The following is a 23,619-nucleotide window of genomic DNA, read 5'->3' on the forward strand; positions in this document are numbered from 1 at the left end:
GATTTCTAGATTAGAAGAAGAATCTTCCAAACTTAAACACATTAGAAGAAAGCAAAGGAGAAAAGATAACTAAATTTACAACATAAAAATTTACATGTCCATGTGTTAAAAGATATCATAAACTCACAGAGTCCTTTCTAATGAACATGACTGACAAAGGGCCAAGCAATGTAATATATCAAGAGCCTAAGCAAAAAAATAAGAAAAATAATAAAATATCAACAGAAAATTGGCAAAAACTACAAGCAGACAATTCACAGAAGAAATATAAACAAATACATGAAAAAATGTTCTTTTAGGTAAATGTTCATTAATGGCTAATAAATGCTCAGTAACCTAGGATGGCTTGGAGGGAGGGGAAGCAGAATCTTTTAAAGAAAACCAACACCACCAAGAGGTTATGTTTATAAACAAAGAAACACAGAAATTGGAAAGCCTACTCACTGATGATGGTATGGATTTAAATACCTGTAATGGAACAGTAGATGATGTGAGGTGCAATCTTCTCTATATCTTCATATCCCAGACCCACTTCAGACAATTTGCCAGGAACATAGTTTTCCACAAATACATCACAAACAGCTGCGAGCTGAAGGAAGAGGTGAAGATGAGTCAGACTTCTCAGGGGACTTCCAAACTTTCAACAAATTCCCACATGATAGAATTTTTCTTTTTATTTCAGTAAATAAAGTTGATTCTCACTTTGTAATAGTCCAGAAAAAAAAATCACAGGACAGATGAGAATTAGATAAGCATAAAAGCCCTGGTCAATTACTTGAGGTATTACTGCCAGTAAAACCATGGCTATTAAATTTCTCAGCAAATACCTATGGTATTAAGTGGCTCCTGCTTACTTTAAATAGAGGAAATATATTCTCAGAAGTTTAGGTAGAAAAACAAGAATTTCAGTACACAAAATATATGAAAAACAACTTTTAAAATCGATACAAAAAAAAATACGTCTTTATGACTCTCCATCCTTGTTATATAGTATTCTCCATTACAGATATAAACACATAGGCCCTTAATACATGTGATCCTGATTCTGAAATGCTTTCATACTTTTCAGATGCTTTCTTTCCCAAGAGCTTTAAATATATTTACTGAACTATTGTTTTGTTTATTTTTTGTGAACTATAATCCATTGAATCAGTAACTGTCAGAAACGGGACCCAGATTTTGATTTCCAGACCACCGCTATAAACATTTGAGGACCCTGAACCACTCTTTTTTATTTTTTTATGTTTTTATTTTAATGTTACATTCAAAAAATATGAGGTCCCCATTTACCCCCCTACCCCCCTCACCACACTCCTCCCATAACAACAACCTCCTCCATCATCATGGGACATTCACTGCACTTAGTGAATACATCTGAATCACTCTTTATAAAACTCTAACCTTAGAATTTCCTTCAAAATTTCAATCATGACTACATACCTTTTAAAGCTTTTATAAAAGTCATCACAGAATTCTATCAGACCACTATGAAAGACTGAATTATGTACCCCAACAAAATACATATTCTTAACCTTAACCTGTGTTCCTGTGGGTACAAATCCACTTATATTTATGATCCTTTGAAGATGTATTATTAGTTAAGATGTTACCCAACAGAGTCAAGGTGGGATTTTACATATTACTGTAGACCTTAATAAGCAAATTCAGATGCAGCAAGTCAGAGAAGGCCGCCAGAAGAAGCCAGAAGTAGAGGAGACCAGAAAAGCAAGGAGGAGAGAGATCGCCATGTGATGGAGGCAGAGACGCAAGCCAAGGAATGCCAAGGACTGCAGCAAGCCAGGAGCAGAATATGACTTCTGGGAGAAAATATAGCCTTGACGACACATTAATTTTGGTGAGCCACTAGATTCCTGAAGGCTCAAGCCAATTCAATATGTGGTATTTGTCATAGCAGCCTGGAAAACTAAGACAGCCACCCAGAGAAAAGCATTACAGTAATTCTAGAACATATCCAACTGCCTAGTAATTATTAAATAAAAACTTTAAATTGCATGTTGACATAGATGTATATATATTCACACACACACAAACTAATGCAATAAAAAAGAGACTCTAGACCAGAGGTGGGCAAATTCTTTCAGTACAGCTCAGATAGGCTGTCATCCTCCAGAACACCTGGAACAGAGGTACAAAAGGCCCAGATAACCACCTGTCAGGAGAGGCCTGATAACCATAGTACATCCTAGGACAGAGATAAAAAGTCTTCAAGTATGCACACCATATCTCAAACCATATGGGCATACTTTCCAATTTTCAGGCAAAGCCAGTTGAGTTGCTTCGCACATGGGCAACTCTATGCAGCATGCTTCAGGGTGAGTCCCAGTAACAACGCATTTACTTCTTGTTCGTGATTCTACCCAGCAGTGCTTGAGGGGGGCACATGAGGGAGGAGGTGTCAGAATGCCAGTGTTTCAACAAAAATTTACAGCTTCACTTCAGTTTATTCCACATATTTTTCTGAGTATCTCTCTACTGCATACAAGGCACTCCTGCAGACCCAAAAGAAAACAAAGTACATCAAAGACATCTGGGCTTCTCCACGGGTCATCTCTCTGCTGAATGAATTCTACATGGTGTCAGTATAGCGCCTTATGCAAATGGCTTTCAATAATTTCTTTTTAAAACTAAAAACCCTGTGGGGTATTTATTTTTAGACTTCTATAAAATCATAAATCACATCTCAATCCACATAAAGTACTCAGATGGATCACAAATAAATTCACTGTTCCAATGAGCTAAGAAAAGAAATATAATGAAAAAGTTATGCTAGTAGAAAAGTATTCACGATATATTAAGTGACAAAAAAGAGGATTACCAAACAATATGCATGATATTATCTCAGTTTTGTGGGAAAAATGAGTATACACAGGCATAGGAAAACTTCGATATGATACACTAAAATATTTACTAATGTCTTGGGATGACGTGATAATAAATCACATCTTTTTGGCCATGAGCAGCTATTACTTGTGTAACAGGAAAAAAAACGTAAAAATCTAAAATGAGTTGTGCTCAGATTAGCATGTAGAGTCTGGCAGTACAATGCAATAAAAAATGGAAAAGTTGATTTTGGGCATTGAAGATTTCTACCGATAAAATGTCCAAAAGATTTTATGGTTACCAAATAACATGCATTATGATATTTATTGCCAAGACATCCCTGAAGAGGGGTATAGAGCAGAAATTACTCTTTTCTCCATTTCAAAAATATTTATTGTAAATAAATATGTACTAGCCATTCTGAACCTTAGTGAGTCTATTGCCCAACATATTTTGTCTTCCTCTAAGTGTCAGGATATTCACTCATTTAAAGATCAGGTATGCTCCCTATAGTGTCAGCTGAGTCATTCATAAAAATTAGAAACAGAATAGTACTGAAGTCAGAGTTATCAGAAAACTCCTTCCAAATGGATATATATCTAATAATTAGGCTGCAACTGCTCTAGCATCATCAATTCTCCACTATGTCACCTTCTACAGTACAAATATTTACTGCACTTCCTTGATACAAGATCTACTAGGAAATTAAGTGAGAGGGATAAAAGAAGACTTATTCCAAGTTTTACTAGAACAAATCACTCAACAATCTATCCTAGAATCTATCCCAGAATAAAAAATAAGTACAACTTTATGTAATTTAGAGAACTACCATCTTTTGCTTTTTGAAAGGAAGAAAGAAGAAAAACTTTATTCAAGTACAGAATAAATAAGAACTAAAATCGGCTTGAAATAATTACACACCTAATTCTGAGTTATTTTTACTAGTACAATTTAAGAATAGACTGGGTGAACAAGAGGGGAAGTAGAGGGAAGCGGACTTGGCCCAGTGGATAGAGCGTCCACCTACCACATGGAAGGTCCGCGGTTCAAATCCCGGGCCTCCTTGACCCGTGTGGAGCTGGCCCACACGCAGTGCCGATGTGCACAAGGAGTGCCCTGCCACACAGGGGTGTCCCCTGCTGTAGGGGAGCCCCACGCACAAGGAGTGCGCCCCATAAGGAGAGCCACCCAGCAGGAAAGAAAGTGCAGCCTGCCCAGGAATGGCGCCACACACACGGAGAGTTGACGCAGCAAGATGACGCAACAAAAAGAAACACAGATTCCCGTGCCGCTGACAACAACAGAAACAGACAAAAAAGAGAAGAACACACAGCAAATGGACACAGAGAAGAGACAACTGGGGCAGGGGTGGGGGTGGGGGTGGGGGATTGGGGGTGGGGGGGCAGGGGAGAGAAATAAATAAAAATACATCTTAAAAAAAAAAGAGGGGAAGTAGATGAAAAGTGATAATAATTTAACCATGTTTATGAGTTAAAAAAAATCATAAAATAACTTCAAAAAACATTATGTCAGAAAATGTCCTTATGAGTAAGAGATACATTCTGAAGGATTTTTAAAAATTTTTTTCTCTATTATTTTTTTTTAATGTTACATTCAAAAAATATAAGAGGTCCCCATATACACTCCACCCCCCTCACCCCACTCCTCCCACATCAACAACCTCTTTCATCATCATGGGACATTCACTGCATTTGGTGAAAACATTTTGTAGCACTGCTGCACCACATGGATAATGGTTTTCATTGTAGTTTACACTCTCCCCCAGTCCACCCAGTAGGCCATGGCAGGACATATAATGTCCAGCATCTGTCCCTGCAGCACTACCCAGGACAACTCCAAGTCCTGAAAATGCCCCTACATCATATCTCTTCTTCCCTCTCCCTATCCTCAGCAGCTACCGCACTGAAGGATTTTTTTAAGGAGGTACCAGGGATTGAACCCAGGACGTCATGCATGGGAAGGAGGCACTCAGCCACAGAGCTACGTTCGCTCCCCTTATTCTGAAGGATTTAAGAGCAAAGTTTCATGATATCTTCAACTATAACATACATATCCTACACACATATATATGTCAATAAACAAATACTGCAAAATGTTTAGATCATTGCATCTAGACAGGTTAGATGAGCTTGTTGTATTTTCTGTTTGAATTTTTCATAATAAATTTTAGGAGAAAAAAAAAAAAACTCATGAAATTGCTCTGTTGACCATAATACAGGCCCAGTTAGGCCAATAGGAATATTGTGATATTGATTAATTAACATAAAGAATTATTTGAAATATAGGATGACAAGGGTTAGAAAGTGATCAAATCATATTACCATGAAAATACCAGGCTACACATAGACTTTCTAAACAAAGCTTTGTTTTTCACGCAAACTGGTTTTGGTTAGTGTAGTTAACAAAGAAGTTATACAATCAGATTCTTTGGAGCTATCATGTATCAAGATGATTTCTTTGTACTAAATTCATTATATTAGCAATCATAGCCACCAATGTCTCATTGTAGAAGTTATTTCACTACTCTGAAACCCAAAAAAGAAATCCATACCAGAAAATATAAGAGATTAGACAAAAATATTTTCCTTTAGGTTGAAAGATACATAACTTATAATTGGAATAACTAGCTAAAAGCAATAAATATATTGCTTCCCATCTACTCAAACTTAATAGAAGGTGAACATGTCTTAATGTTATCAGTCGGACTTAAAGAGAAATCAAGCCCATTATGAAACAGTTTTACATTGTTATAATCTGGCAGAGGACACTGGAGGGAGCAAAGGAGAGTGGGAACAGAAGCCCCAAAACTTCATTTATTTTGGTTAGTATCATACATATAGACTTATAATATTTAAATGTACACTAATGTCTTAGTAACAATTATAAATTCCATCTAAAACTGCCTATTGAGAAGCCCTAATGAAAATGTAAAGTATTTGTTAAATCAAATCTGAAACCTTGACTATGCAGAATTAGATATCTAGAATGTTCTGAGATGGAAATAAACAGGCAGGTGAACACTGAAGATGAAACCAATAAACACAGAGTAAAAAGAGAAATTATTAAGAGAAGAATGACCTCCTAAAAAAAAAAAAATGTAACTACAAAGGAGAAGATAAAAAGTTCCTGAGAATGAAGACAATGGCAATTGAGGTCAAGGTGGGGGTTGCCACTATAGAAAAACAGAGCCAGCCAAAAATAATGGAGAACAATTTAGATGGAAGAAAGAAAACAAAAACAAACAAATTTAAGATATAGAGAAAGGGGCAATAAGATCGGGACCATTAAGTTTTTGGGTTCAAAATATATCCAGTAAGCAAAAATTATAAATTTGGGAAACGGACTTTGGCCCAGGGGTTAGGGCGTCCGTCTACCAAATGGGAGGTCGGCGGTTCAAGCCCCGGGCCTCCTTGACCCATGTGGGAGCTGGCCCATGCGCAGTGCTGATGCGCGCAAGGAGTGCCGTGCCACACAGGGGTGTCCCCCGCGTAGGGGAGCCCCACGCGCAAGGAGTGCACCCATAAGGAGAGCCGCCCAGCGCGAAGGAGGGAGCAGCCTGCCGAGAAATGGCGCCACCCACACTTCCCGTGCCGCTGACAACAACAGAAGCGGACAAAGAAACAAGACGCAGCAAAAAGACACAGAAAACAGACAACCGGGGGAGGGGAGGGGAATTAAATAAAAATAAAAATAAATCTTTAAAAAAAAAAAAAAATTATAAATTTGCTTAATTGACCCAGCAGTACTAAAAAGAGGATGGTTGCTGATTCTGACCTTAATAATGAAAAGAAGGAAGTGGATGTGACTCAAGCAATTGGGCTCCCATCTACTGTATAGGAGGTTCAGGGATCAATTCCTGGGGCCTCCTGGGGAAGGCAAGTTGGCCTGAGTGGCAGGCTAGCTAAGCGGAGAACAGGCACACATGGAGTGCTGGCCTGCACAGAGAGCTGGCACACCAAGATGACACAACAAAAAGAAAAACAGAGGAGAGACAATAAGAGATGCAGCAGACCAGGGAGCTGAGGTGGCACAATAAATTGAGGGCCTCTCTCCTGCTCTGGGAGGCTCCAGGAACGGTTCTTAAGTGCCACCTAAAGAGAAGACAAGCAGACACAGAAGAACACACAGTGAATGGACACAGAAAGCAGACAACAAATGCAAAAACAACAAGGTGGGGAAGAAATAAATAAATCTTTAAAAATAAATAAGTAAAAATAAGAAAAAGAAATTATCTTTCCATCACCCAGAAATTATCTTTCCATCTATAATGGAGAGATAGATAGATGATTGATAGATAAATGATTGATAGATAGATAGATAGATAGATATAGATAGATGATAGATAGATGATAGATAGATAGATAGATAGATAGATAGATAGATAGATAGATAGATAGATAAACAGAAGAAAGGAATGATATGACCTAGAGTTCAAATCTCAGCTTTTCCCCTTACTAGCTATGTGATCTTTTCCCTTCCTGCTATGAAAATGGGAATTCTAATACTTCATTTACAAAGCAAATACTGAGAATTAGAGGAGATAATGTAATAAAATGTAAATAAAGTCTCCAAGCCCAGGAACTTATGCATGGTAAACACTCAGTCAATAGTAGTTAGTCCCATAATTAATACTCTCACAGTACAGAAAAACATTATACACAATATATAAGAAATCACAAAGCACATTATACTTCCTATAAAAGGCAAGGTAAATTCTTAGATGGAATTTATAGCAAAATTATAGACTGTCAATGAAATAAAGCTTTAATACACTTTTTTACCCTGAAGTTCAAAAGCTTAATTACAACCTAGGTAGTAAGATGACTTCCATGAAGCATACTGTACCTCTTTGATGATTTTCACGCCTCTTGGATCCTTGATATTGACAGCTATACTCTGAAAATTTTAACATAATATATTAAAACTATCATAACAATAAAAAGAGAAAAAAGCAAACAAAAATAAAACACTCTCATAAAGGTTTTTTTTAATTGCTGACAGTTCTATTCAATTTTTTAAAAGCCATTTGTATCAGTCACTACTTAAAGTAAATTTATTTTCTACATGAAGAAACATTTAAATCATCTCTACTGATTTTATTTGCAATTAGGATATGTAAGGTTGATGACAAGATTATAGCAAATGTTTTTCAAATAATCAAATGATTGCTCTCTTTTATAAAATCATTATTTCCATTATAAATTCTCATTAGATGTTTTAAGGCACTTAGTAGACAAGGAAGACTAGTAAAAAGCTCTTTTGTTTCTATTTAATGAACAGTGACTGGATAAAATTTCATCTTATTTGAAATATTAATTATATCTACAAAAAAAGCAAGCCATGATTATATCAAAACTATTGTTTTAAGAGAAAATTACAGAAAAAAAAAGATGATTCTCTTACTTTTTTATTTCGATTAACACTGAGAAAATAAGTACTTTCTGTCCCCACAAAAGGTGGCCCCCAAGTTCGTGTATCATCACCAACTCCTGAAAAGGAGAGCATGAGCTAGTAATCTTTAATCTCTAAAACACTATGAAACATTTCAAACCAACAGGCTCACTCATCATATACCATTCACATTTAACTGAACAAAAGCAGCTCAACCCATTGGAATCAGTACCCTAGAGGAGGACAAACAAGGCTTGTTAGATGCCCCAGCTTTCTATCTGTTCATGTTAATCATTAAATCCTACCACTTCTGCTTTCACTTAGCTCCATCCTTGAGAACCAAAACCAGAAGGAAACATCTTACTGGCAGTCTTTAGATTTAATAAATAAGGGGGAAAATTACTCGGTTTTTGGCAAGCAAGTTGGGCAGCTCTGGCATTGACTACATAGAGAAAATGTTGAGTGTGCAAAAGATTTTTGCTAATATAATTTAAATCAGAATAACAGTGAATGAGTTGTTATGATAAAGTGGCACCTGGGGCTAGGTAGAGAACAATGACTTAAAAATCTGTTAAAAAATGTCTGCAGCAACAGCAAATCAGAAAAGACAAAGTGATTTACTGAATAGCAAATGTTCATCGTTTAAGCTATAGTTTGGAATAAAATTTTAGTCATTTAGGTCTTATTTCAAAGAAGAAGTATAAAACCAGAAAAACAGAGTGAGTATTTTATTCTGCAGAGACTATGTCAAATGATTCTGAAATGTATTCAGGTTTGATTCAAAAACAACACTACAGAATTACAAAAGAAAGTTTTCCTTGTACAAAAAGCAACTAATGAAGGATGTTGTTTATGTGGAGGTGTGTGGGAGGCATGGGGAGTGGGGCATATGGGAATCCCTGTATTTTCTTTTTAAAAATAAAAAACATATATATATATTTTTTTTTAAAGCAACTGGCAAACAACTTGGGTAGAACTCAGAAAATGAATCAACAATCAAATGGCACAAATAGTGTCACTTAAGAATTTTATAAGTTCTAATGAAATATTGATGTCAGAAAGAGATCACTATATAGGCAATTACAGTTAAAGAATTTATTGCTAGTCCCCAAAAAGAGAGAATTTGTGAATGTGGGTTATAGTTTTAAGCTGTAATTATTTAATGATACCATTTAATCAATCTAGAATTTACTCACTGAAACCAATTAAGGGCACTGGACATAGTCTTTTGAAAAAGAACAGAGGCCGAAGAATAGATTCATATAAATACATACATCCTTACCAATAAAAACCCACAAAAGAAAGGGAGAACACAGGACAGAGGAGACAAAAAGCAACAGGACTAACGGAGATGGAGAGGTGTCTGAGACAACACAAAGCAATAAATGGTTAAGTGCGCAGTGGAATGGCATGATCAAAATTTCTGGGTGGAAAAAGAAAATCCAAGAGCAGCAAAGGCACCCTCCCAGTAAACGAGTCAGAGTTTTCATGGGAAATGTGTGTGTGAATCTGGATCTTCAGGAACAGACAGGACCTCTCAGAGTCAGGAGACAGTCCAGACATTTCCAATTTTTTTGAAGCTCCCGGTACATTAAAGTTTAAAAAAAAAATGAAACAATGCCAGTGTAAGGCTGAAATTAGATGGTTTGTTTTCAATATTTACATTCATCTTTCAGGTGGCGATTATGTCGAAATCTAGATTGGAAGCCTCCTGATCTGGGGAAATACCTGGGATTTTAGAGAGGCAGGAGGGTCAGAGCCCATGGCACGATGACAGGAGGCCTAGGGTCGAAAGCTCCATACCGGGAGGGGTGGTGTGGGTGGGGTGGGGGTTATGTGGGGACCTCATATTTTTTTAATGTAACATTAAAAGAAAAGAAAGAAAGAAAGTCCCATACTGGCAGCAGGAGGCTGAATATTCCAGAGTATTCTAGTTTATAGGACTTATCGCTTATGATAAATGAATAAATTGATATAAGCATAAATTAGCCTCTTGTGAATCCTATAGATACAAACACACTATCCAGGGCTACAACATTCTCAGTTACGAGAATTCTGTTCCAGCCCCATAGAATCAGACCTAAACACATAAATAATAGTACTAATTTGTGAAACCTGCTAAAACAAGCTGTTTATAGGATGACATAGAGCACAAAGAGAACAAGTGCTTGTTGGAGAGAAAGGGCACACAATCAGTAATGACACTTTTCTGAGCAACTTTATCAATAAAAGCAGGAAGTGAACACCAAAACGCTAAGAAGGTACAAAATCAAAGTGAGAATTATACACACAGAAAAAGTTTTTTGGTGGAAAAAGGGGAAGAAAGAATGGAAAAGATGTCGAATGAAAGACATAAAAACAGAGAATTCACCTCAGCTTAGCTGTTCCCCACCCACCCACCCCTAAATCTTCAAAATGATAAAATGGGAAAATGTTTCTTGTATTAGAAATAGAAAGAAAGACTTAGGTTGGGGTGTCTGGGTTTCTTTTTGAAGGACATCGATTCATTTCCCTTCTCTCCTTTTGCCCTTTGTAATCCCTTTGTCTACTTTCCTTGTGTTCCCTTCATCCCACAGTGAGGGATTGTGGCCAGGCCCACTCTAATCTCAGTCTCAGGGTAAAACGTGTCTGGGGCTAAGGAGAGCCAGGATCAAAGCTGAGTGCCTAGACTTTCCTTATGAGCTCTGTGGCCACGGACAAATTAATTTACCTCTCTGTGCCTCTGTTTCCTCATTCATAAACTGGGAATAATAATAACATCAGCCCATAGGGTTGCTGTAAAGATTAAACAAATTAATCTAGGCAATTTTAGGCATGATTTATAGATGTTGCTATTATCATTATCATTATATGTCACATCTAAGCTTTCAATGAGAGACTTTCAGGTACATGTGAAGGATTTGGCTTAAACTTTAGCCCTTGGTACTTCTAAAGAGTGAAAAGAGAGCATTAGCATGGATTCAGAGAAAACAGGGAATAGAGAAAAGAATCATTTCATTTCATTTCTCTTCTCCTCTACATACAAAGTACACTAAACATGAATATTTAAAGAATCATTTAAAATATTTAATAGATTGTTTCTATTTTTTTTAAAGGGAGCAATAGCTTTACCTGGTCTTTCCACTTTTATAACTTCTGCCCCAAGATCTCCTAAATTCATAGTAGCAAAAGGTCCCGCCAACACTCTACAGTATTAACAACAATAAATAAATTACGATCTTGAAGAATTTTATATTAATATTTTTCTTAAAAACCTATCAACCTGGACCAACTCATATAATGCTAGTAAGAATTAAAATTTTTTTAACTATTCTAAAAAGTAATTTGGCTATATGTCGAGAGCTTAAAAAAGCATATCCCCTTTGACCCAGTAAATCTACATCTAGGACTCTATCCTGAGGAAATAATCAGAAACCAAGCAAAGATTTATGTATAATGATGTTCACTGAAGTCAAATTTATAACAGCGAAATACTGGAGTATGATTAAGTAATTGTTACATCTATAAAATAAAACATTTTATATTTTTGTTGAATTTTGAATGAGAAAGGAAAATATTTAAAATGTAGGCAAAACTATAATTTCAATATGGTTTCAATTTTTACTTTTTTAATGTACATAAACATAGAGATTGGTAAGAAATGCATAAATATTAGAGAGATTATCTTAGAATGATGAGATTACAGAATTTTTCTTTTCTTTTTTTTCCTTTCCAAAGACTCAATAAGTATATAAGTATCCTCTTATAATCTAAAAAATCAATAAATGCTTTTGAGAAAAGAGAATAATTCAATCACCAAAACATAGATAAACCAATACAAACCTCGTTAGATCGAGGATTTTCACACCCTCCAATGGCTTCATGTTGTCAGTATCTGGCAAAACACAGAAAATAATTAAAGAGTATTGATTAATTTTCAGAGAAGAGGGGACAGAATCGTCACATTCTATTTTAAGTAATCTCTATTACTAGCAAGTACAGCATTTTTTCCTTCACAATATTTCTGCATTATGTGTAACATATTAAATTAGACTGAATCCAATAAATGTCAGCCTGAATAAATCAAAGATACTAATACCAGATGATTCCCAACTAATAAAGCACAGCTACACTAAAGATACTTTGTCTAATGAAAAATTAAAAGTGAACTAGACAATGACATCCTAAGATGTGGGATACTGAGTAAAGTTCTCCACATGGTTGCTCCCTACTCTCAGAATGGTAGGAAAAATGGGGGGAATCATTAAACAATTTATAATCACTTGTGTATATCTTTTTTCTCTTCACCCATCAGCTATCAAAATCAGTAGATAGGTAAAAAATCAGATCAATAATTCCCCAAGTACATTTAACATCAACATTAAGCACAAAGTCAATTTAGCCATTGGCTTACAAAATACAGGTCATGATAACCGAACAAGCTCATATTTATGTCCACATGGGGAAAAATTATGAACTACCAGTTTGATATATTTAAAATTTTTTGCAGTGTAGGTCCATCACCAGTGGAGTCAAGTGAGAATTGCAGAATTCACTCATTTTCATATGCACATAGACCTGAGACTAACCACAATGGCTGTAATGATTCTTGGGTATAGGGTCCACAGACCACACAGTGCTGGTAAGTAAGACTGGAGGTCCATCTGGTGCTCGTTCTCTCCTTGAAATAAGTCAATTTATTATTTGACAATAAAAACTGTTGTCACAAAACAGGAAATATGTGAAGTCCAAGTGACTGGTGCATTATTTTCATGGAAGAAAGCATTTGGTTTCTTTGAAAACCAAATCAAATCAGAAGGTAATTTGAGCAGCCAGTCTTTTGCAGAGAAACAAGCCTTTTTCAGAGAAACAAAACTAACATAATAAATACTAATATATATAAATATTAAGAGATTTGTTATGTGAATTGGCTCATGCAACCATGGGAATTGGCAGTCTGAATTCTCTAGAGCAGGCCACAAATTGAAAACTTGAAGGTGACTTTGAATTCCCCAGGAGAAGCTGTAATTGGAAATTCCAATGAAGGTGATGATGAATTCCCTAGGAGAATTGGGCTGGCTTTTCTTTCTGACTGCTGAAATCCTCAGTTCTCCTTTAAGGTCTCCAACTTATTGGATGAGGAGACTCCTCTCATTGCTGAAAGCAATCTCCATTGTTGGTTGTAGACGTAATCAGTCATAGATACAATCAACTAACTGATGATTTAATTCCATCTACAAAATAGTATCACTGTAAATACTATCACTGCTTGACCTAACAACTGGACACCATAACCTTGCCAACTTGACACAAGAAATTTATAGCAGGGGATCAGAAAAAGGAAAGTAGCTGAAACAATGTTTAATATGTTAACATTAATGACCCCATACTTCCAAACGACCACACCCTTACATATTCCTCTCCCAGGTAGACTCTGGGCTTCGAGATTTGCCTTGCTTTAGGCAATGGGGCATTAGCCAACAAAGCAGGCAGAGGCTGGATAAGTACTTGCGTGTTGGGGCTGGACTTGCTGGAACACTTCTGCCTTCAAGTGAAGAAACACAAGATGGAAGAACTCATGGAGAGAGAGGCTCAACTGTCCCAATCATTCCAGCCACCGCAATGAGGCCCCAGACATGCAGGTGAAACCACCTTAGAGCTTTTGGGCCCAGCCAAGCCACTACTTATGTGCAGCCGTATGAGTGAGCCCAGAAGATCCGTCCAGCAACCCACAGAATTATTAGGAAATGTAAGTTACTATTGTTTTAAGACACTAAATTTTAGAAGGCTTGATTATGTAGCAAAAGATGAACCAATACAATGGCTTTTGGCAGAGATATTCCATTGTAGCAGCCAGTGATGTATACTGAATCACATTTCCTACAAAATACAATTTCTTTCTCACCTGGATATGCTTTTAATAGAGCTGTAAGCAAGTTAAACATAGAATTACCCCATGACCCAGCAACCCCATTTCTAAGTATATACACAAAAAATAGACTCAACAGATATTTGTACACCAGTATTCATATCAGAATTGTTCAAAACAGCCAAAGAAATGGAAGTAACTGTAGAGTCCATCAATGGCTCATTAATGAATAAACAAAATATAGTATATCCATAAAATGGTATGTGATTCAGCTGTAAGAAAGAATGAAGTTCTGACAATACAACAGTGACAAGAAGATTCAAATACCTAGGAATTAATTCAGAAAACTACAAAACAATGTTAAAAGAAATCAAAGACCTAAGCAAATGTTAAGACATTCAGTGTTCATGGATTGGAAGAATAAATATCTAGAAGATGTCAGTCCTACCCAAACAGATTCATAGATTCAATGCAATACCAATCAAAATTCCAACAGCCTGCTTCAACATGAGAAAATCAATCAACATAATACACCACATTAACAAATTGAAGGAAAAAAACACATGATCATCTTAATCAATACAGAAAAGGCATTCGACAAAATCCATTATCTTTCTTAATAAAAATATTTCAAACAATAGGAATAGAATGAAAATTCCTCAGTATGATAAAAGTCATATATGAAAAACCCACAGCCAACATCTTCTCAATGGGGAAAGATTGAAAGCTTTCCCTCTAAGATCAGAAACAAAACAAGAAAACCCACTGTCACCATTGTTATTGAACATTGTACTTGAAGTTCTAGTTAGAGCAATTGGACAAGAAAAAAAAAAAAATTAAAGACATCCAAACATGAAAAGAGGAAGTAAAACTGTTTGCAGATGACATGATCCTATTTTTGAAAATTCTGAAATGGCTACAAAAAAGCTATTTGAAGGAAGCAGACTTGGCCCAGTAGACAGAGCATCCATCTACCACATGGGAGGTCCACAGTTCAAACTCTGGGCCTCCTTGACCCTTGTGCAGCTGGCCCACATGCAATGCTGATGCACACAAGGAGTGCTGTGGTATGCAGAGGTGTCTCCCACATAGGGAAGCCCCATGCGCAAGGAGTGCGCCCCATAAGGAGAGCTGCCCAGTGTGAAAGAAAGTGCAGCCTGCCCAGGAATGGTGCCACATACATGGACAGCTGACGCAGCAAGATGACGCAACAAAAAGAAACACAGATTCCCATGCCGCTGACAACAACAAAAGCTGACAAAAAGAAGAACATGCAGCAAATGGACACAGAGAATAGACAACTGGGGTGGGGGAGAGAAATAAATAATAAAATAAATCTTTTTTTAAAAAAGCTATTTGAGCTAATAAATGAGTTCGGCAAAGTAGCAGGATACAAGATCAACATGCAAAAATCAGTAATGCTTTTGTACACTATTATTAAACAATCTGAGGAGGAAATCAGGAAGGAAGGGAAATTCCACTTACAATAGCAACAAAAAGACTCAAATACCTAGGAATCAATTTAACCAAAGAAATACAGGCTCTATATGCAGAAAACTACAAAACAATACTAAAAGAGGTCAATGAAGACTTAAACAAATGGAAAGACATTCAATGTTCATGAATTAGAAGACTAAATATTATAAAGATGTAAATTCTGCCAAAACTGATTTATATATTCAACACAATACCAATCAAAATTCCAACAGCCTACCTTACAGATATAGAAAAGGTAATCACCAAATTCATTTGGAAGAGAAAGTGCAATCAAATAGCTAAAAGTATTCTAAAAAAAGAAGAACAACATGGGAGAAATTTAACTGACCTTGAAACATATTACAAAGCAACAGTAGTCAAAAGAGCATGTTTCTGGAATAAAGATAGACATATTGATCACTGGAATGGAATTGAGAGTCCAGAAACAAACCCTCACCTCCATGGTCAACTGGTTTTTGACAAACCTACCAAGTACATGTTAATGGGACAAAACAGTCTCTTCAAAAAATGGTGCTCAGTGAACTGGATATTTATAAACAAAAGAATGAAAGAGGACCCCGACCTCATTCTGTATACAAGAACCAACTAAAAATGGATTAAAGAACTAAATATAAAAGCCAGAAACATGAAACTACTAGAAGAAAATGTAAGGAAACATCTTAAAGACCTTGTGGTAGGTGGTGGTTTCTTGGACCTTACACCCAAAGCACAAGCAACAAAAGAAAAAATAGATAAATAGGACCTCCTCAAAATTAAACACTTTCGCACCTCGCAGGAGTTTATCAAAGGGCCAAAAGGCAGCCAAATCAATGGGAGACAATATTTGGAAATCACATGTCCAGTAAAGGTTTAACATTCATGATATATAGAGATGTTACAACTCAACAATAAAAAGACAAATGACTCAATTTAAAAATGGGCAAAAGGCTTGAACAGGCTTCTGTCCAAAGAAGAAATACAAATGGAAAAAAAAAAAACATGAAAAATGTTCAACATCACTAGTGATTAGGGAAATGCAAATCAACACTACAATGAGATAACATTTCACTCCTATTCGAATGACCACTATTAAAAAGATAGAGAACTACACATGTTGGAGAGGATGTGGAGAGATAGGAGTGTTTATTCACTGTTGGTGGGAATGTAGGATGGTACAGCCACTGTGGAGGACTCTTTAGCATTTCCTAAGGAAGTTTAATATAGACTTGCCATGTGACCTGGAAATACCACTACTAGATATATACCAGAATAACTGAGAGCAGTAACTTGAGCAGATATCTGCACACCACTGTTCATAGCAGCATTATTCATGACTGCCAAAAGATGGAAACAGCTGAGGAGTCCATCAACTGATGAATGGATAAACAAACTGTGGTATATACACATAATGGAAAAATATGCAGCTGTAAGAAGAAATGACGTTATGAAGCATATGACAACATGGATGAACCTGGAGGACATTATGTTGAATGAAGCAAGCCAGACACAAAAGGACAAATATTGTATGATTGTGTATGAACTAAATATATTGTGTCATCATAGAGTTAAAAACTTGAATGTGAGTGTATAATCATGGAGTTAAAAACTTGAACATGAGTCACCAGAAAATAGAATGAGGTTAGAGAATGGAAAGTTGAGGGTTAACTTATCCTGAATTGGTATAAAGGATGTGTGTTAATTTTGGAAATTAATAGAAAAGGTGAAAGCACAACATAATGTTTGTAACTAGCAGTACTATTGTATGGGTTTGATAGTGGTTGAAAGGGCAAGTTTAAGATCATGTATATTACTAAAAAGAAACTTAAATGTAACATGGGACTGTACAGTATAGTAAAACCATATATTAAATATGAATATGGGAAAATTGCAAATACAAGACAGTTTTTCTTTGAAACTGAACAAATATATGTGAAAAGTACAAGATGTTAATATCAGACCAAAAAAAAATTATTATGCTAAGTGAAAGAAATGAGACAAAAAGTACTACATATTGTATGATTCCATTTATTTAAGATATAAATATAAATCAACTTATAAAGATGGAATTAGATTAGTGGTTATGTAGGGTTGGGGAAAGATTGAGGGACCGAGTGGTGACTGCTAAGAGATGTGGAGTTTTTATTTTTGGAGTAATGAAATTCTTCTAAAATTTTTTGTGGTGATGAATGCACAACATTGTGATTATACTAAAAGCCATTGATTATACACTTTGTTGGGGTTTTTTTTAAGATCTTTAAAAAATTTCTCTCCCCTCCTCCCCTACCCCAATTGTCTGCTCTCTGTGTCCATTTGCTGTGTGTTCTTCTGTGACCGCTTCTACCCTTAGCAGCAGCACCAGGAATCTGTGTTTCTTTTTGTTGCATCATCTTGTTGTGTCAGTTCTTCGTGTGTGTGGCGCCATTCTTGGGCAGGCTGGACTTTCTTTCACGCTAGGCAGCTCTCCTTATGGCGCACACTCCTTGCGTATGGGGCTCCCCTCACGGGGGACACCCCTATGTGGCACTGCACTCCTTAGGCACATCAGCACTGCACATGGGCCAGCTCCACCTGGGTCCAGGAGGCCCAGGGTTTGAACCGTGGACCTCCCATGTGGTAGGCGGACACCCTATCCATTGGGCCAAGTCTGCTTCTCTGATTATACACTTTGGATAGAGCATTTGGTATGTGAATTTATCTCAATAAAACCACTTAATAAATAAATATATAAATGTTCAAGAATAGCCAGAAATAGCAGCTATGTACAGCAGACAAAACAAAGAGAGATTGAGAGGTAAAGAATTTTCTTGTCTGTTTTTTACTATTGAAATAATGAAATTGCTCTAATAATGACTGAAGCAAAGAATGCACAACAATGTGATTATACCAAATACCATTTGTATTAGTCAGCCAAAGGGGTGCTAATGCAAAGTACCAGAAATCTGTTGGCTTTTATAAAGGGTATTTATTTGGGGTAGACGCTTACAGTCACAAGGCCATAAAGCATAAGTTACTTCCCTCACTAAAGTCTGTTGCCATGTGTTGGAGCAAGATGACTGTCAGTCTCTGCAAGTGTTCAGCCTTCCTCTTCCTCCTAAGACTCGGTGGTCCCAGCTCCTTCCATTCTCAGCTGTAGGTAAGAGGGCTAATCTCCCCAGCCTCCTTTCTCTCTAGGCTCAGCTACTCTGCTCTCTCCACAAGGCCAGCTGTTGACTTTCAAGCAAATGGCTCATCTCTTCCTGAGGCCTCTGCTGTGCCTAACAAGCCTTCTCTCTTTCCTCATGTATCTGCTTCTCTGAGTTCTTCCTCTCTGTGTATTTACCTCCTGGGGATCCAGCATCAAAACTCCAAATCTCCTCTGCTGTGTCGTTTTCTCTGTGAGTACCCACCCACCAAGTAGGCAGGGACTCGACATTCTACTGACCTGGCCAAATCAGAGCCTTAATCACAATTTAATCAAGTAAAAGTGAAACCTCTGAATCCAATACAATCTAAAGGAAACACACCCAGAGCAACAGTCCGGTTTACAGACATAATTCAGTGTCTATTTTTGGAATTCATAAGCAATATCAAATTGCTGCACTACTGATTGTATACTTCAGATGAATTGTATGCTTTATTAACATGTATCAATAAAATTGATTTTTTTTTTTAGAAGAGAGAAAATAAAAAAAGAAAAAACCTTATGGGTTGCAGTGAAAGCAGTAATGACAGGGAAATTTATAGCCTTTAATGATTACATTAAAAAAGAAGACATTCCTAAAATCAAAGACCTAACTGCATATCTGGAGGAACTAGAAAAGGAACAGCAACTAATCCCAAAGCAAGCAGAAGGAAAGATATAAAGATTAGAGTGGAAATCAATGAAATGGGGAGTAAAAAAACAATAGTGAGAATTAACAAAACCAAAAGTTGGGTCTTTGAAAAGATGAATAAAATTAGAAAAACCCTTAGCTACACTGACAAAAAAAAATCACAAATAAATAAAATCAGAAGTGAGAGGGAGGATATTACTACTGAACCCACAGAAATAATTATTATCATAAGAGAATACTATGAACAAGAGTATGCCAATAAATTAGAAAACCCAGATGAAATGAATAAATTCTTAGAAACATATGAACAACCTACATTGATTCTAAAAGAAATAGAAGACCGCAACAGACCATTTACAAGTAAAGATTCTGAATCAGTCATCAAAAACCTTCCAACAAAGAAAAGGGGCATACAATGGAACATTATTCAGCTGTTAAAAGAAATTAAGTCCTGAAACATGCAGCAGTATAGACAAACCTCAAGGACATTATGCTGTGTGAAATAAGCCAGACACAAAAGGACAAATGTTGTATGATCTCACTGATATGAACTATTTATAATAAGCAAACTCACAGAGTTAGAATCTAGAATAGAGGTTACTAGGGGATAGATTGGGAGTAGAGAATGGGGAGTTGATACTGAATTTGAACAGAATTTCTATGTAGGTTGACTGTAAAGTTTTGGAAATGAATGGTGGTAATGGTAACACATTACTGTGAGTGCAATTAACAGCACTGAATTATATATATGAATGTAGTTAAAAGGAGAAATTTAAGGTCATATATGTTACTAGAATTAAAACTAACGATTAAAGAGGGAAGCGGATGTGGCTCAGGCAACTGAGCTCCCACCTGCCACATGGGAGGTCCATGGTTCCATTCCTGGTGCCTCCTAAAGAAGACAGTGAGCTGGCATGATGGGCAGGCATGGTAAGCTGACACAACAAGATGATGTAACAAGAGACACAAGAAAAAAAAACAATGATAGACATAACAAAGCAGGGAACAGAGGTCGCTCAAGCAATTAGGCGCCTTCCTCCCACATCAGAGGTCCCAGGTTCAGTTCCTGGTTCTTCCTAAAGACACGGCACACAGCAAGCACAAACAATGAAGGGGTGGGGATAAATAAATAAATCTTTAAAAAAAGGAGAAAACATAGAACATAAAACATAGTGTACCCCTATTGTAGATGATGCACTATAGTTAATTATACAAGTGTGAAAATGTTCTTTCATGAATTACAACAAATGTACAACACTAATTCAAGTTGTTAATAATACGGTGATATATGGCAGGAAAAACACCTAATGTAAACTATGGACTATAGTTAGCAGTACTATTTTAATATTCATTCCTCAATTCTAACAAAGGTACCAAACTAATGCAAAGTGTCAACAATATGAGGGTATATGGGAATACTGTATTTTTACATGATTTTTCTGTAAACCTACAACTTCTCCAATTTAAAAATAATAAAAAACTAATAAAAAGATATATTTATTTTATACATGGGTGTTTTAAATGAGGAAATGCATGTAAAGTGCATCATGTAGTGCCTATAACATAGACGCTCTTGATAAGGGCTGGCTACTACGTTAACAAAAAAATAGTTTAGTTATAAAATAGTGCTATCATTAATTGTAACAAATGCTCCACACCAATGCAAGGTGTTGGTGGTGTGGTGATGTATGGGACTGCTATATTTTATGCACAGTTTTTCTGTAAATTCACAACTTCTCTTAATTAAAAAAAATAGAATCCCTGGAAAGATCTGGAAATGGATGGGAATGATGATAGCACAGCACTGTGAATGTGATTAATGCTACTGATCATGTGTTTGGGAGGGTTGAAATGGGAAATTTTATGTTGTAAATATTTTTTAAAATTTTAAGAATTAAAAAAAATAGAGACTAAAGAGACAATGACAATTGATACAATACACAATCCAACTGGAAGAGAAAATGCTAAAAGGATTTACTGGAATAACTGGAAGAAAATTGGAATATAAACTGTATGCTTTATATCATTAAATTTCTTGAACTTAATAGCTCTACTTGAGGGTTACATAAGCGTGTGTCCTTATTTCTAGAAAATGTTCCTGGAAGGGTTAGGTGTTAGAAGAGCATGACAGGGAAGAGGATTTGGCCCAGTGGTTAGGAGGTCCATCTACCACATGGGAGGTCCGCAGTTCAAACCCCGGGCCTCCTTGACCCGTGTGGAGCTGGCCCACTTGCAGTGCTGATGTGCGCAAGGAGTGCCATGCCATGCAGTGGTGTCGCCCACATAGGGGAGCCCCCACGCGCTTACGTAAGGAAAGCCACCCAGTGGGAAAAAAGTGCAGCCTGCCCAGGAGTGGCACCGCACACAGAGAGCTGACGCAGCAAGATGACGCAACAATAGGAGACACAGATTCCAGGTGCCACAGACAAGAATACAAGCGGACACAGAAGATCACACAGAGAATGGACACAGAAAACAGACAACTGGGGGGGGGGGGGGGGAGGGGATGGGGAGAGAAATAAATAAAAAATCTTAAAAAAAAAAAAAGAGCATGACGTACATAACCTACTCTCAGAAAATGTTTAGAGAAGGTGGGGCAAGATGACATCGGAGTAAGTACACCCACATCACCTCTCCCACAAAAAAATAGCCGAGTGGAGACAAAATCCTACCTGAGTGAGTTGTTTTGGGAACTCACAAAGCAAAAGGCTTCTGGACATCGATCTGGAGGGAGTGCAACAAGAAGAGAGATTGCTCAAGGTAAAACTGATGGTTTCTGGCACTTGTGGCTACAGTTCTGGGAAGGCTAAGCCCCTCCCTTACGGCAGGTAGCCCTGGTGTTCCCCAAACCCTGCTGGTCACTCGGCGGCACTCCCCAAACCCATAATCCCTGAACCCACATTCCTGAACCCTGGGTTCCCCAAACCTGTGTCCCCCAAACCCACATTCCCTGAACCCGGCATTCCCTGAACCCCAAATCCTGCATTCCCTGAACCCCACCAGTCTCGGAAAAATTCCGAGAGGGGGAGGGTTCTGGGGAAGGGTGCAGGGGTTTTCAATGAGTGCGGGTTCTATTGTCTGGACCCCCCTTTTTGAGCTTTGAAGAGCATACCAGCTGGCTTGAGAAGAAACTAGGAAGAGGTGAGAGGCGAATCTGCTGAGACAGCCTGATTTACCTAACCACCCTGGGATAGGGAAAAGGGAGAAGGTGGAGTCAGGCAGTTAACTAGTATTGTGCAACACACCTAAGGGAAGGGACAGTAGGAAGTGCTTGGTAGGCTTCCAAGAGCATATTTAGGGTTCCCAGCCAGGTATGGGTGCTCTCACAAAGAGACTGAGAGTCACTGTTTTCTGTGGTGAGTTGGTTCACCAGGCTCCCCTTTGAATCTCGGAGGGGAGCTAACACACAGGCTTCCTGCTGCCCTGGGAGAGAGGGTGGTGAGGAAGGGAGAAAGGGGGAAGGACAGACTCCTAGTCAGTTTATTCAATTGCAAAAAAGTCAATCCTGCCCTGGGAAGGGGACTCTTTTTGAGGAGCAGGTCAACCCAGAATGAGGGTTTGGCTCAGTGGAGGAGTTTCAGCCTTGAATGTGCAAGGTCTCTGGTTCAGTTCCCAGCTCCTCTTACAGTGACCTGCTGGGATATTACACATCTAGCTGATACTTTGAGACAGAGAAAACATAGACATTATCCTTGTGTTAGCTTCTCTTGGGTCTCTTATTTTTCCTAAGCAAAAAAAAAAAAAGATTACTTTTGTTACATAAGTTAACTTAGTTTACTCACTGAAACCCACTACAAATTCTGAAGCAAGAAAGCTGCAAGGTAATTGATTGATAAACATCAGCACCTGATAAGCCCCACAGGGGTGTAAAAGGGAAGTCTGGTTTTTCTTAATATTTGGTTAACTCCTTGCTTGAGAGCTTATCTGTTTTTTTGTTGTTTTCTTGTCTTTTCCTCTTTATCCTTCTACCCTTTTTTTCTTTTTTTCTATTTGGTGTTGCTTACCTTGTTTGTTTGCTGTGCTTCCTTGTCCTCAAGTCCCTCTTTTCTGTGTGTACTGATTTTGGCTACCAACACTCTCTCTCTTCTTTCCTACATCATTCTATCTTCCACCTTCTGTTATTGCTCTTACATTCCACCTTTGTTTAGCCCCCAATTTTTTTTCTGGCTTTTTATTTCTAACATTTCTATTCTGTTTTTTCTTTTTTATTAACTCTTTATGCTATTGTCC

At 37.3% G+C, this 23,619-nt stretch overlaps 1 protein-coding gene across 7 annotated transcripts in view; it reads right to left on the bottom strand.

Moving 5' to 3' along the window:
- SUGCT (succinyl-CoA:glutarate-CoA transferase) overlaps positions 1-23,619 on the bottom strand; it is an 808,774-nt gene that overhangs the window by 736,023 nt on the left and 49,132 nt on the right. For all 7 annotated transcript variants that reach the window (XM_023589970.3, XM_058296755.2, XM_004462561.4 and 4 more), the window contains exons 2-6: positions 12,076-12,127; positions 11,365-11,438; positions 8,266-8,351; positions 7,708-7,758; positions 469-589 (exon numbers count right to left, since the gene is read on the bottom strand). In XM_023589970.3, the coding sequence (XP_023445738.2) occupies positions 469-589; positions 7,708-7,758; positions 8,266-8,351; positions 11,365-11,438; positions 12,076-12,127 (384 nt within the window). The remainder of the gene's footprint in view (positions 1-468; positions 590-7,707; positions 7,759-8,265; positions 8,352-11,364; positions 11,439-12,075; positions 12,128-23,619) is intronic.

The sequence above is a fragment of the Dasypus novemcinctus genome, chromosome 5 (assembly GCF_030445035.2).
Source record: "Dasypus novemcinctus isolate mDasNov1 chromosome 5, mDasNov1.1.hap2, whole genome shotgun sequence".
NCBI classification, from domain to species: Eukaryota; Metazoa; Chordata; class Mammalia; order Cingulata; family Dasypodidae; genus Dasypus; species Dasypus novemcinctus.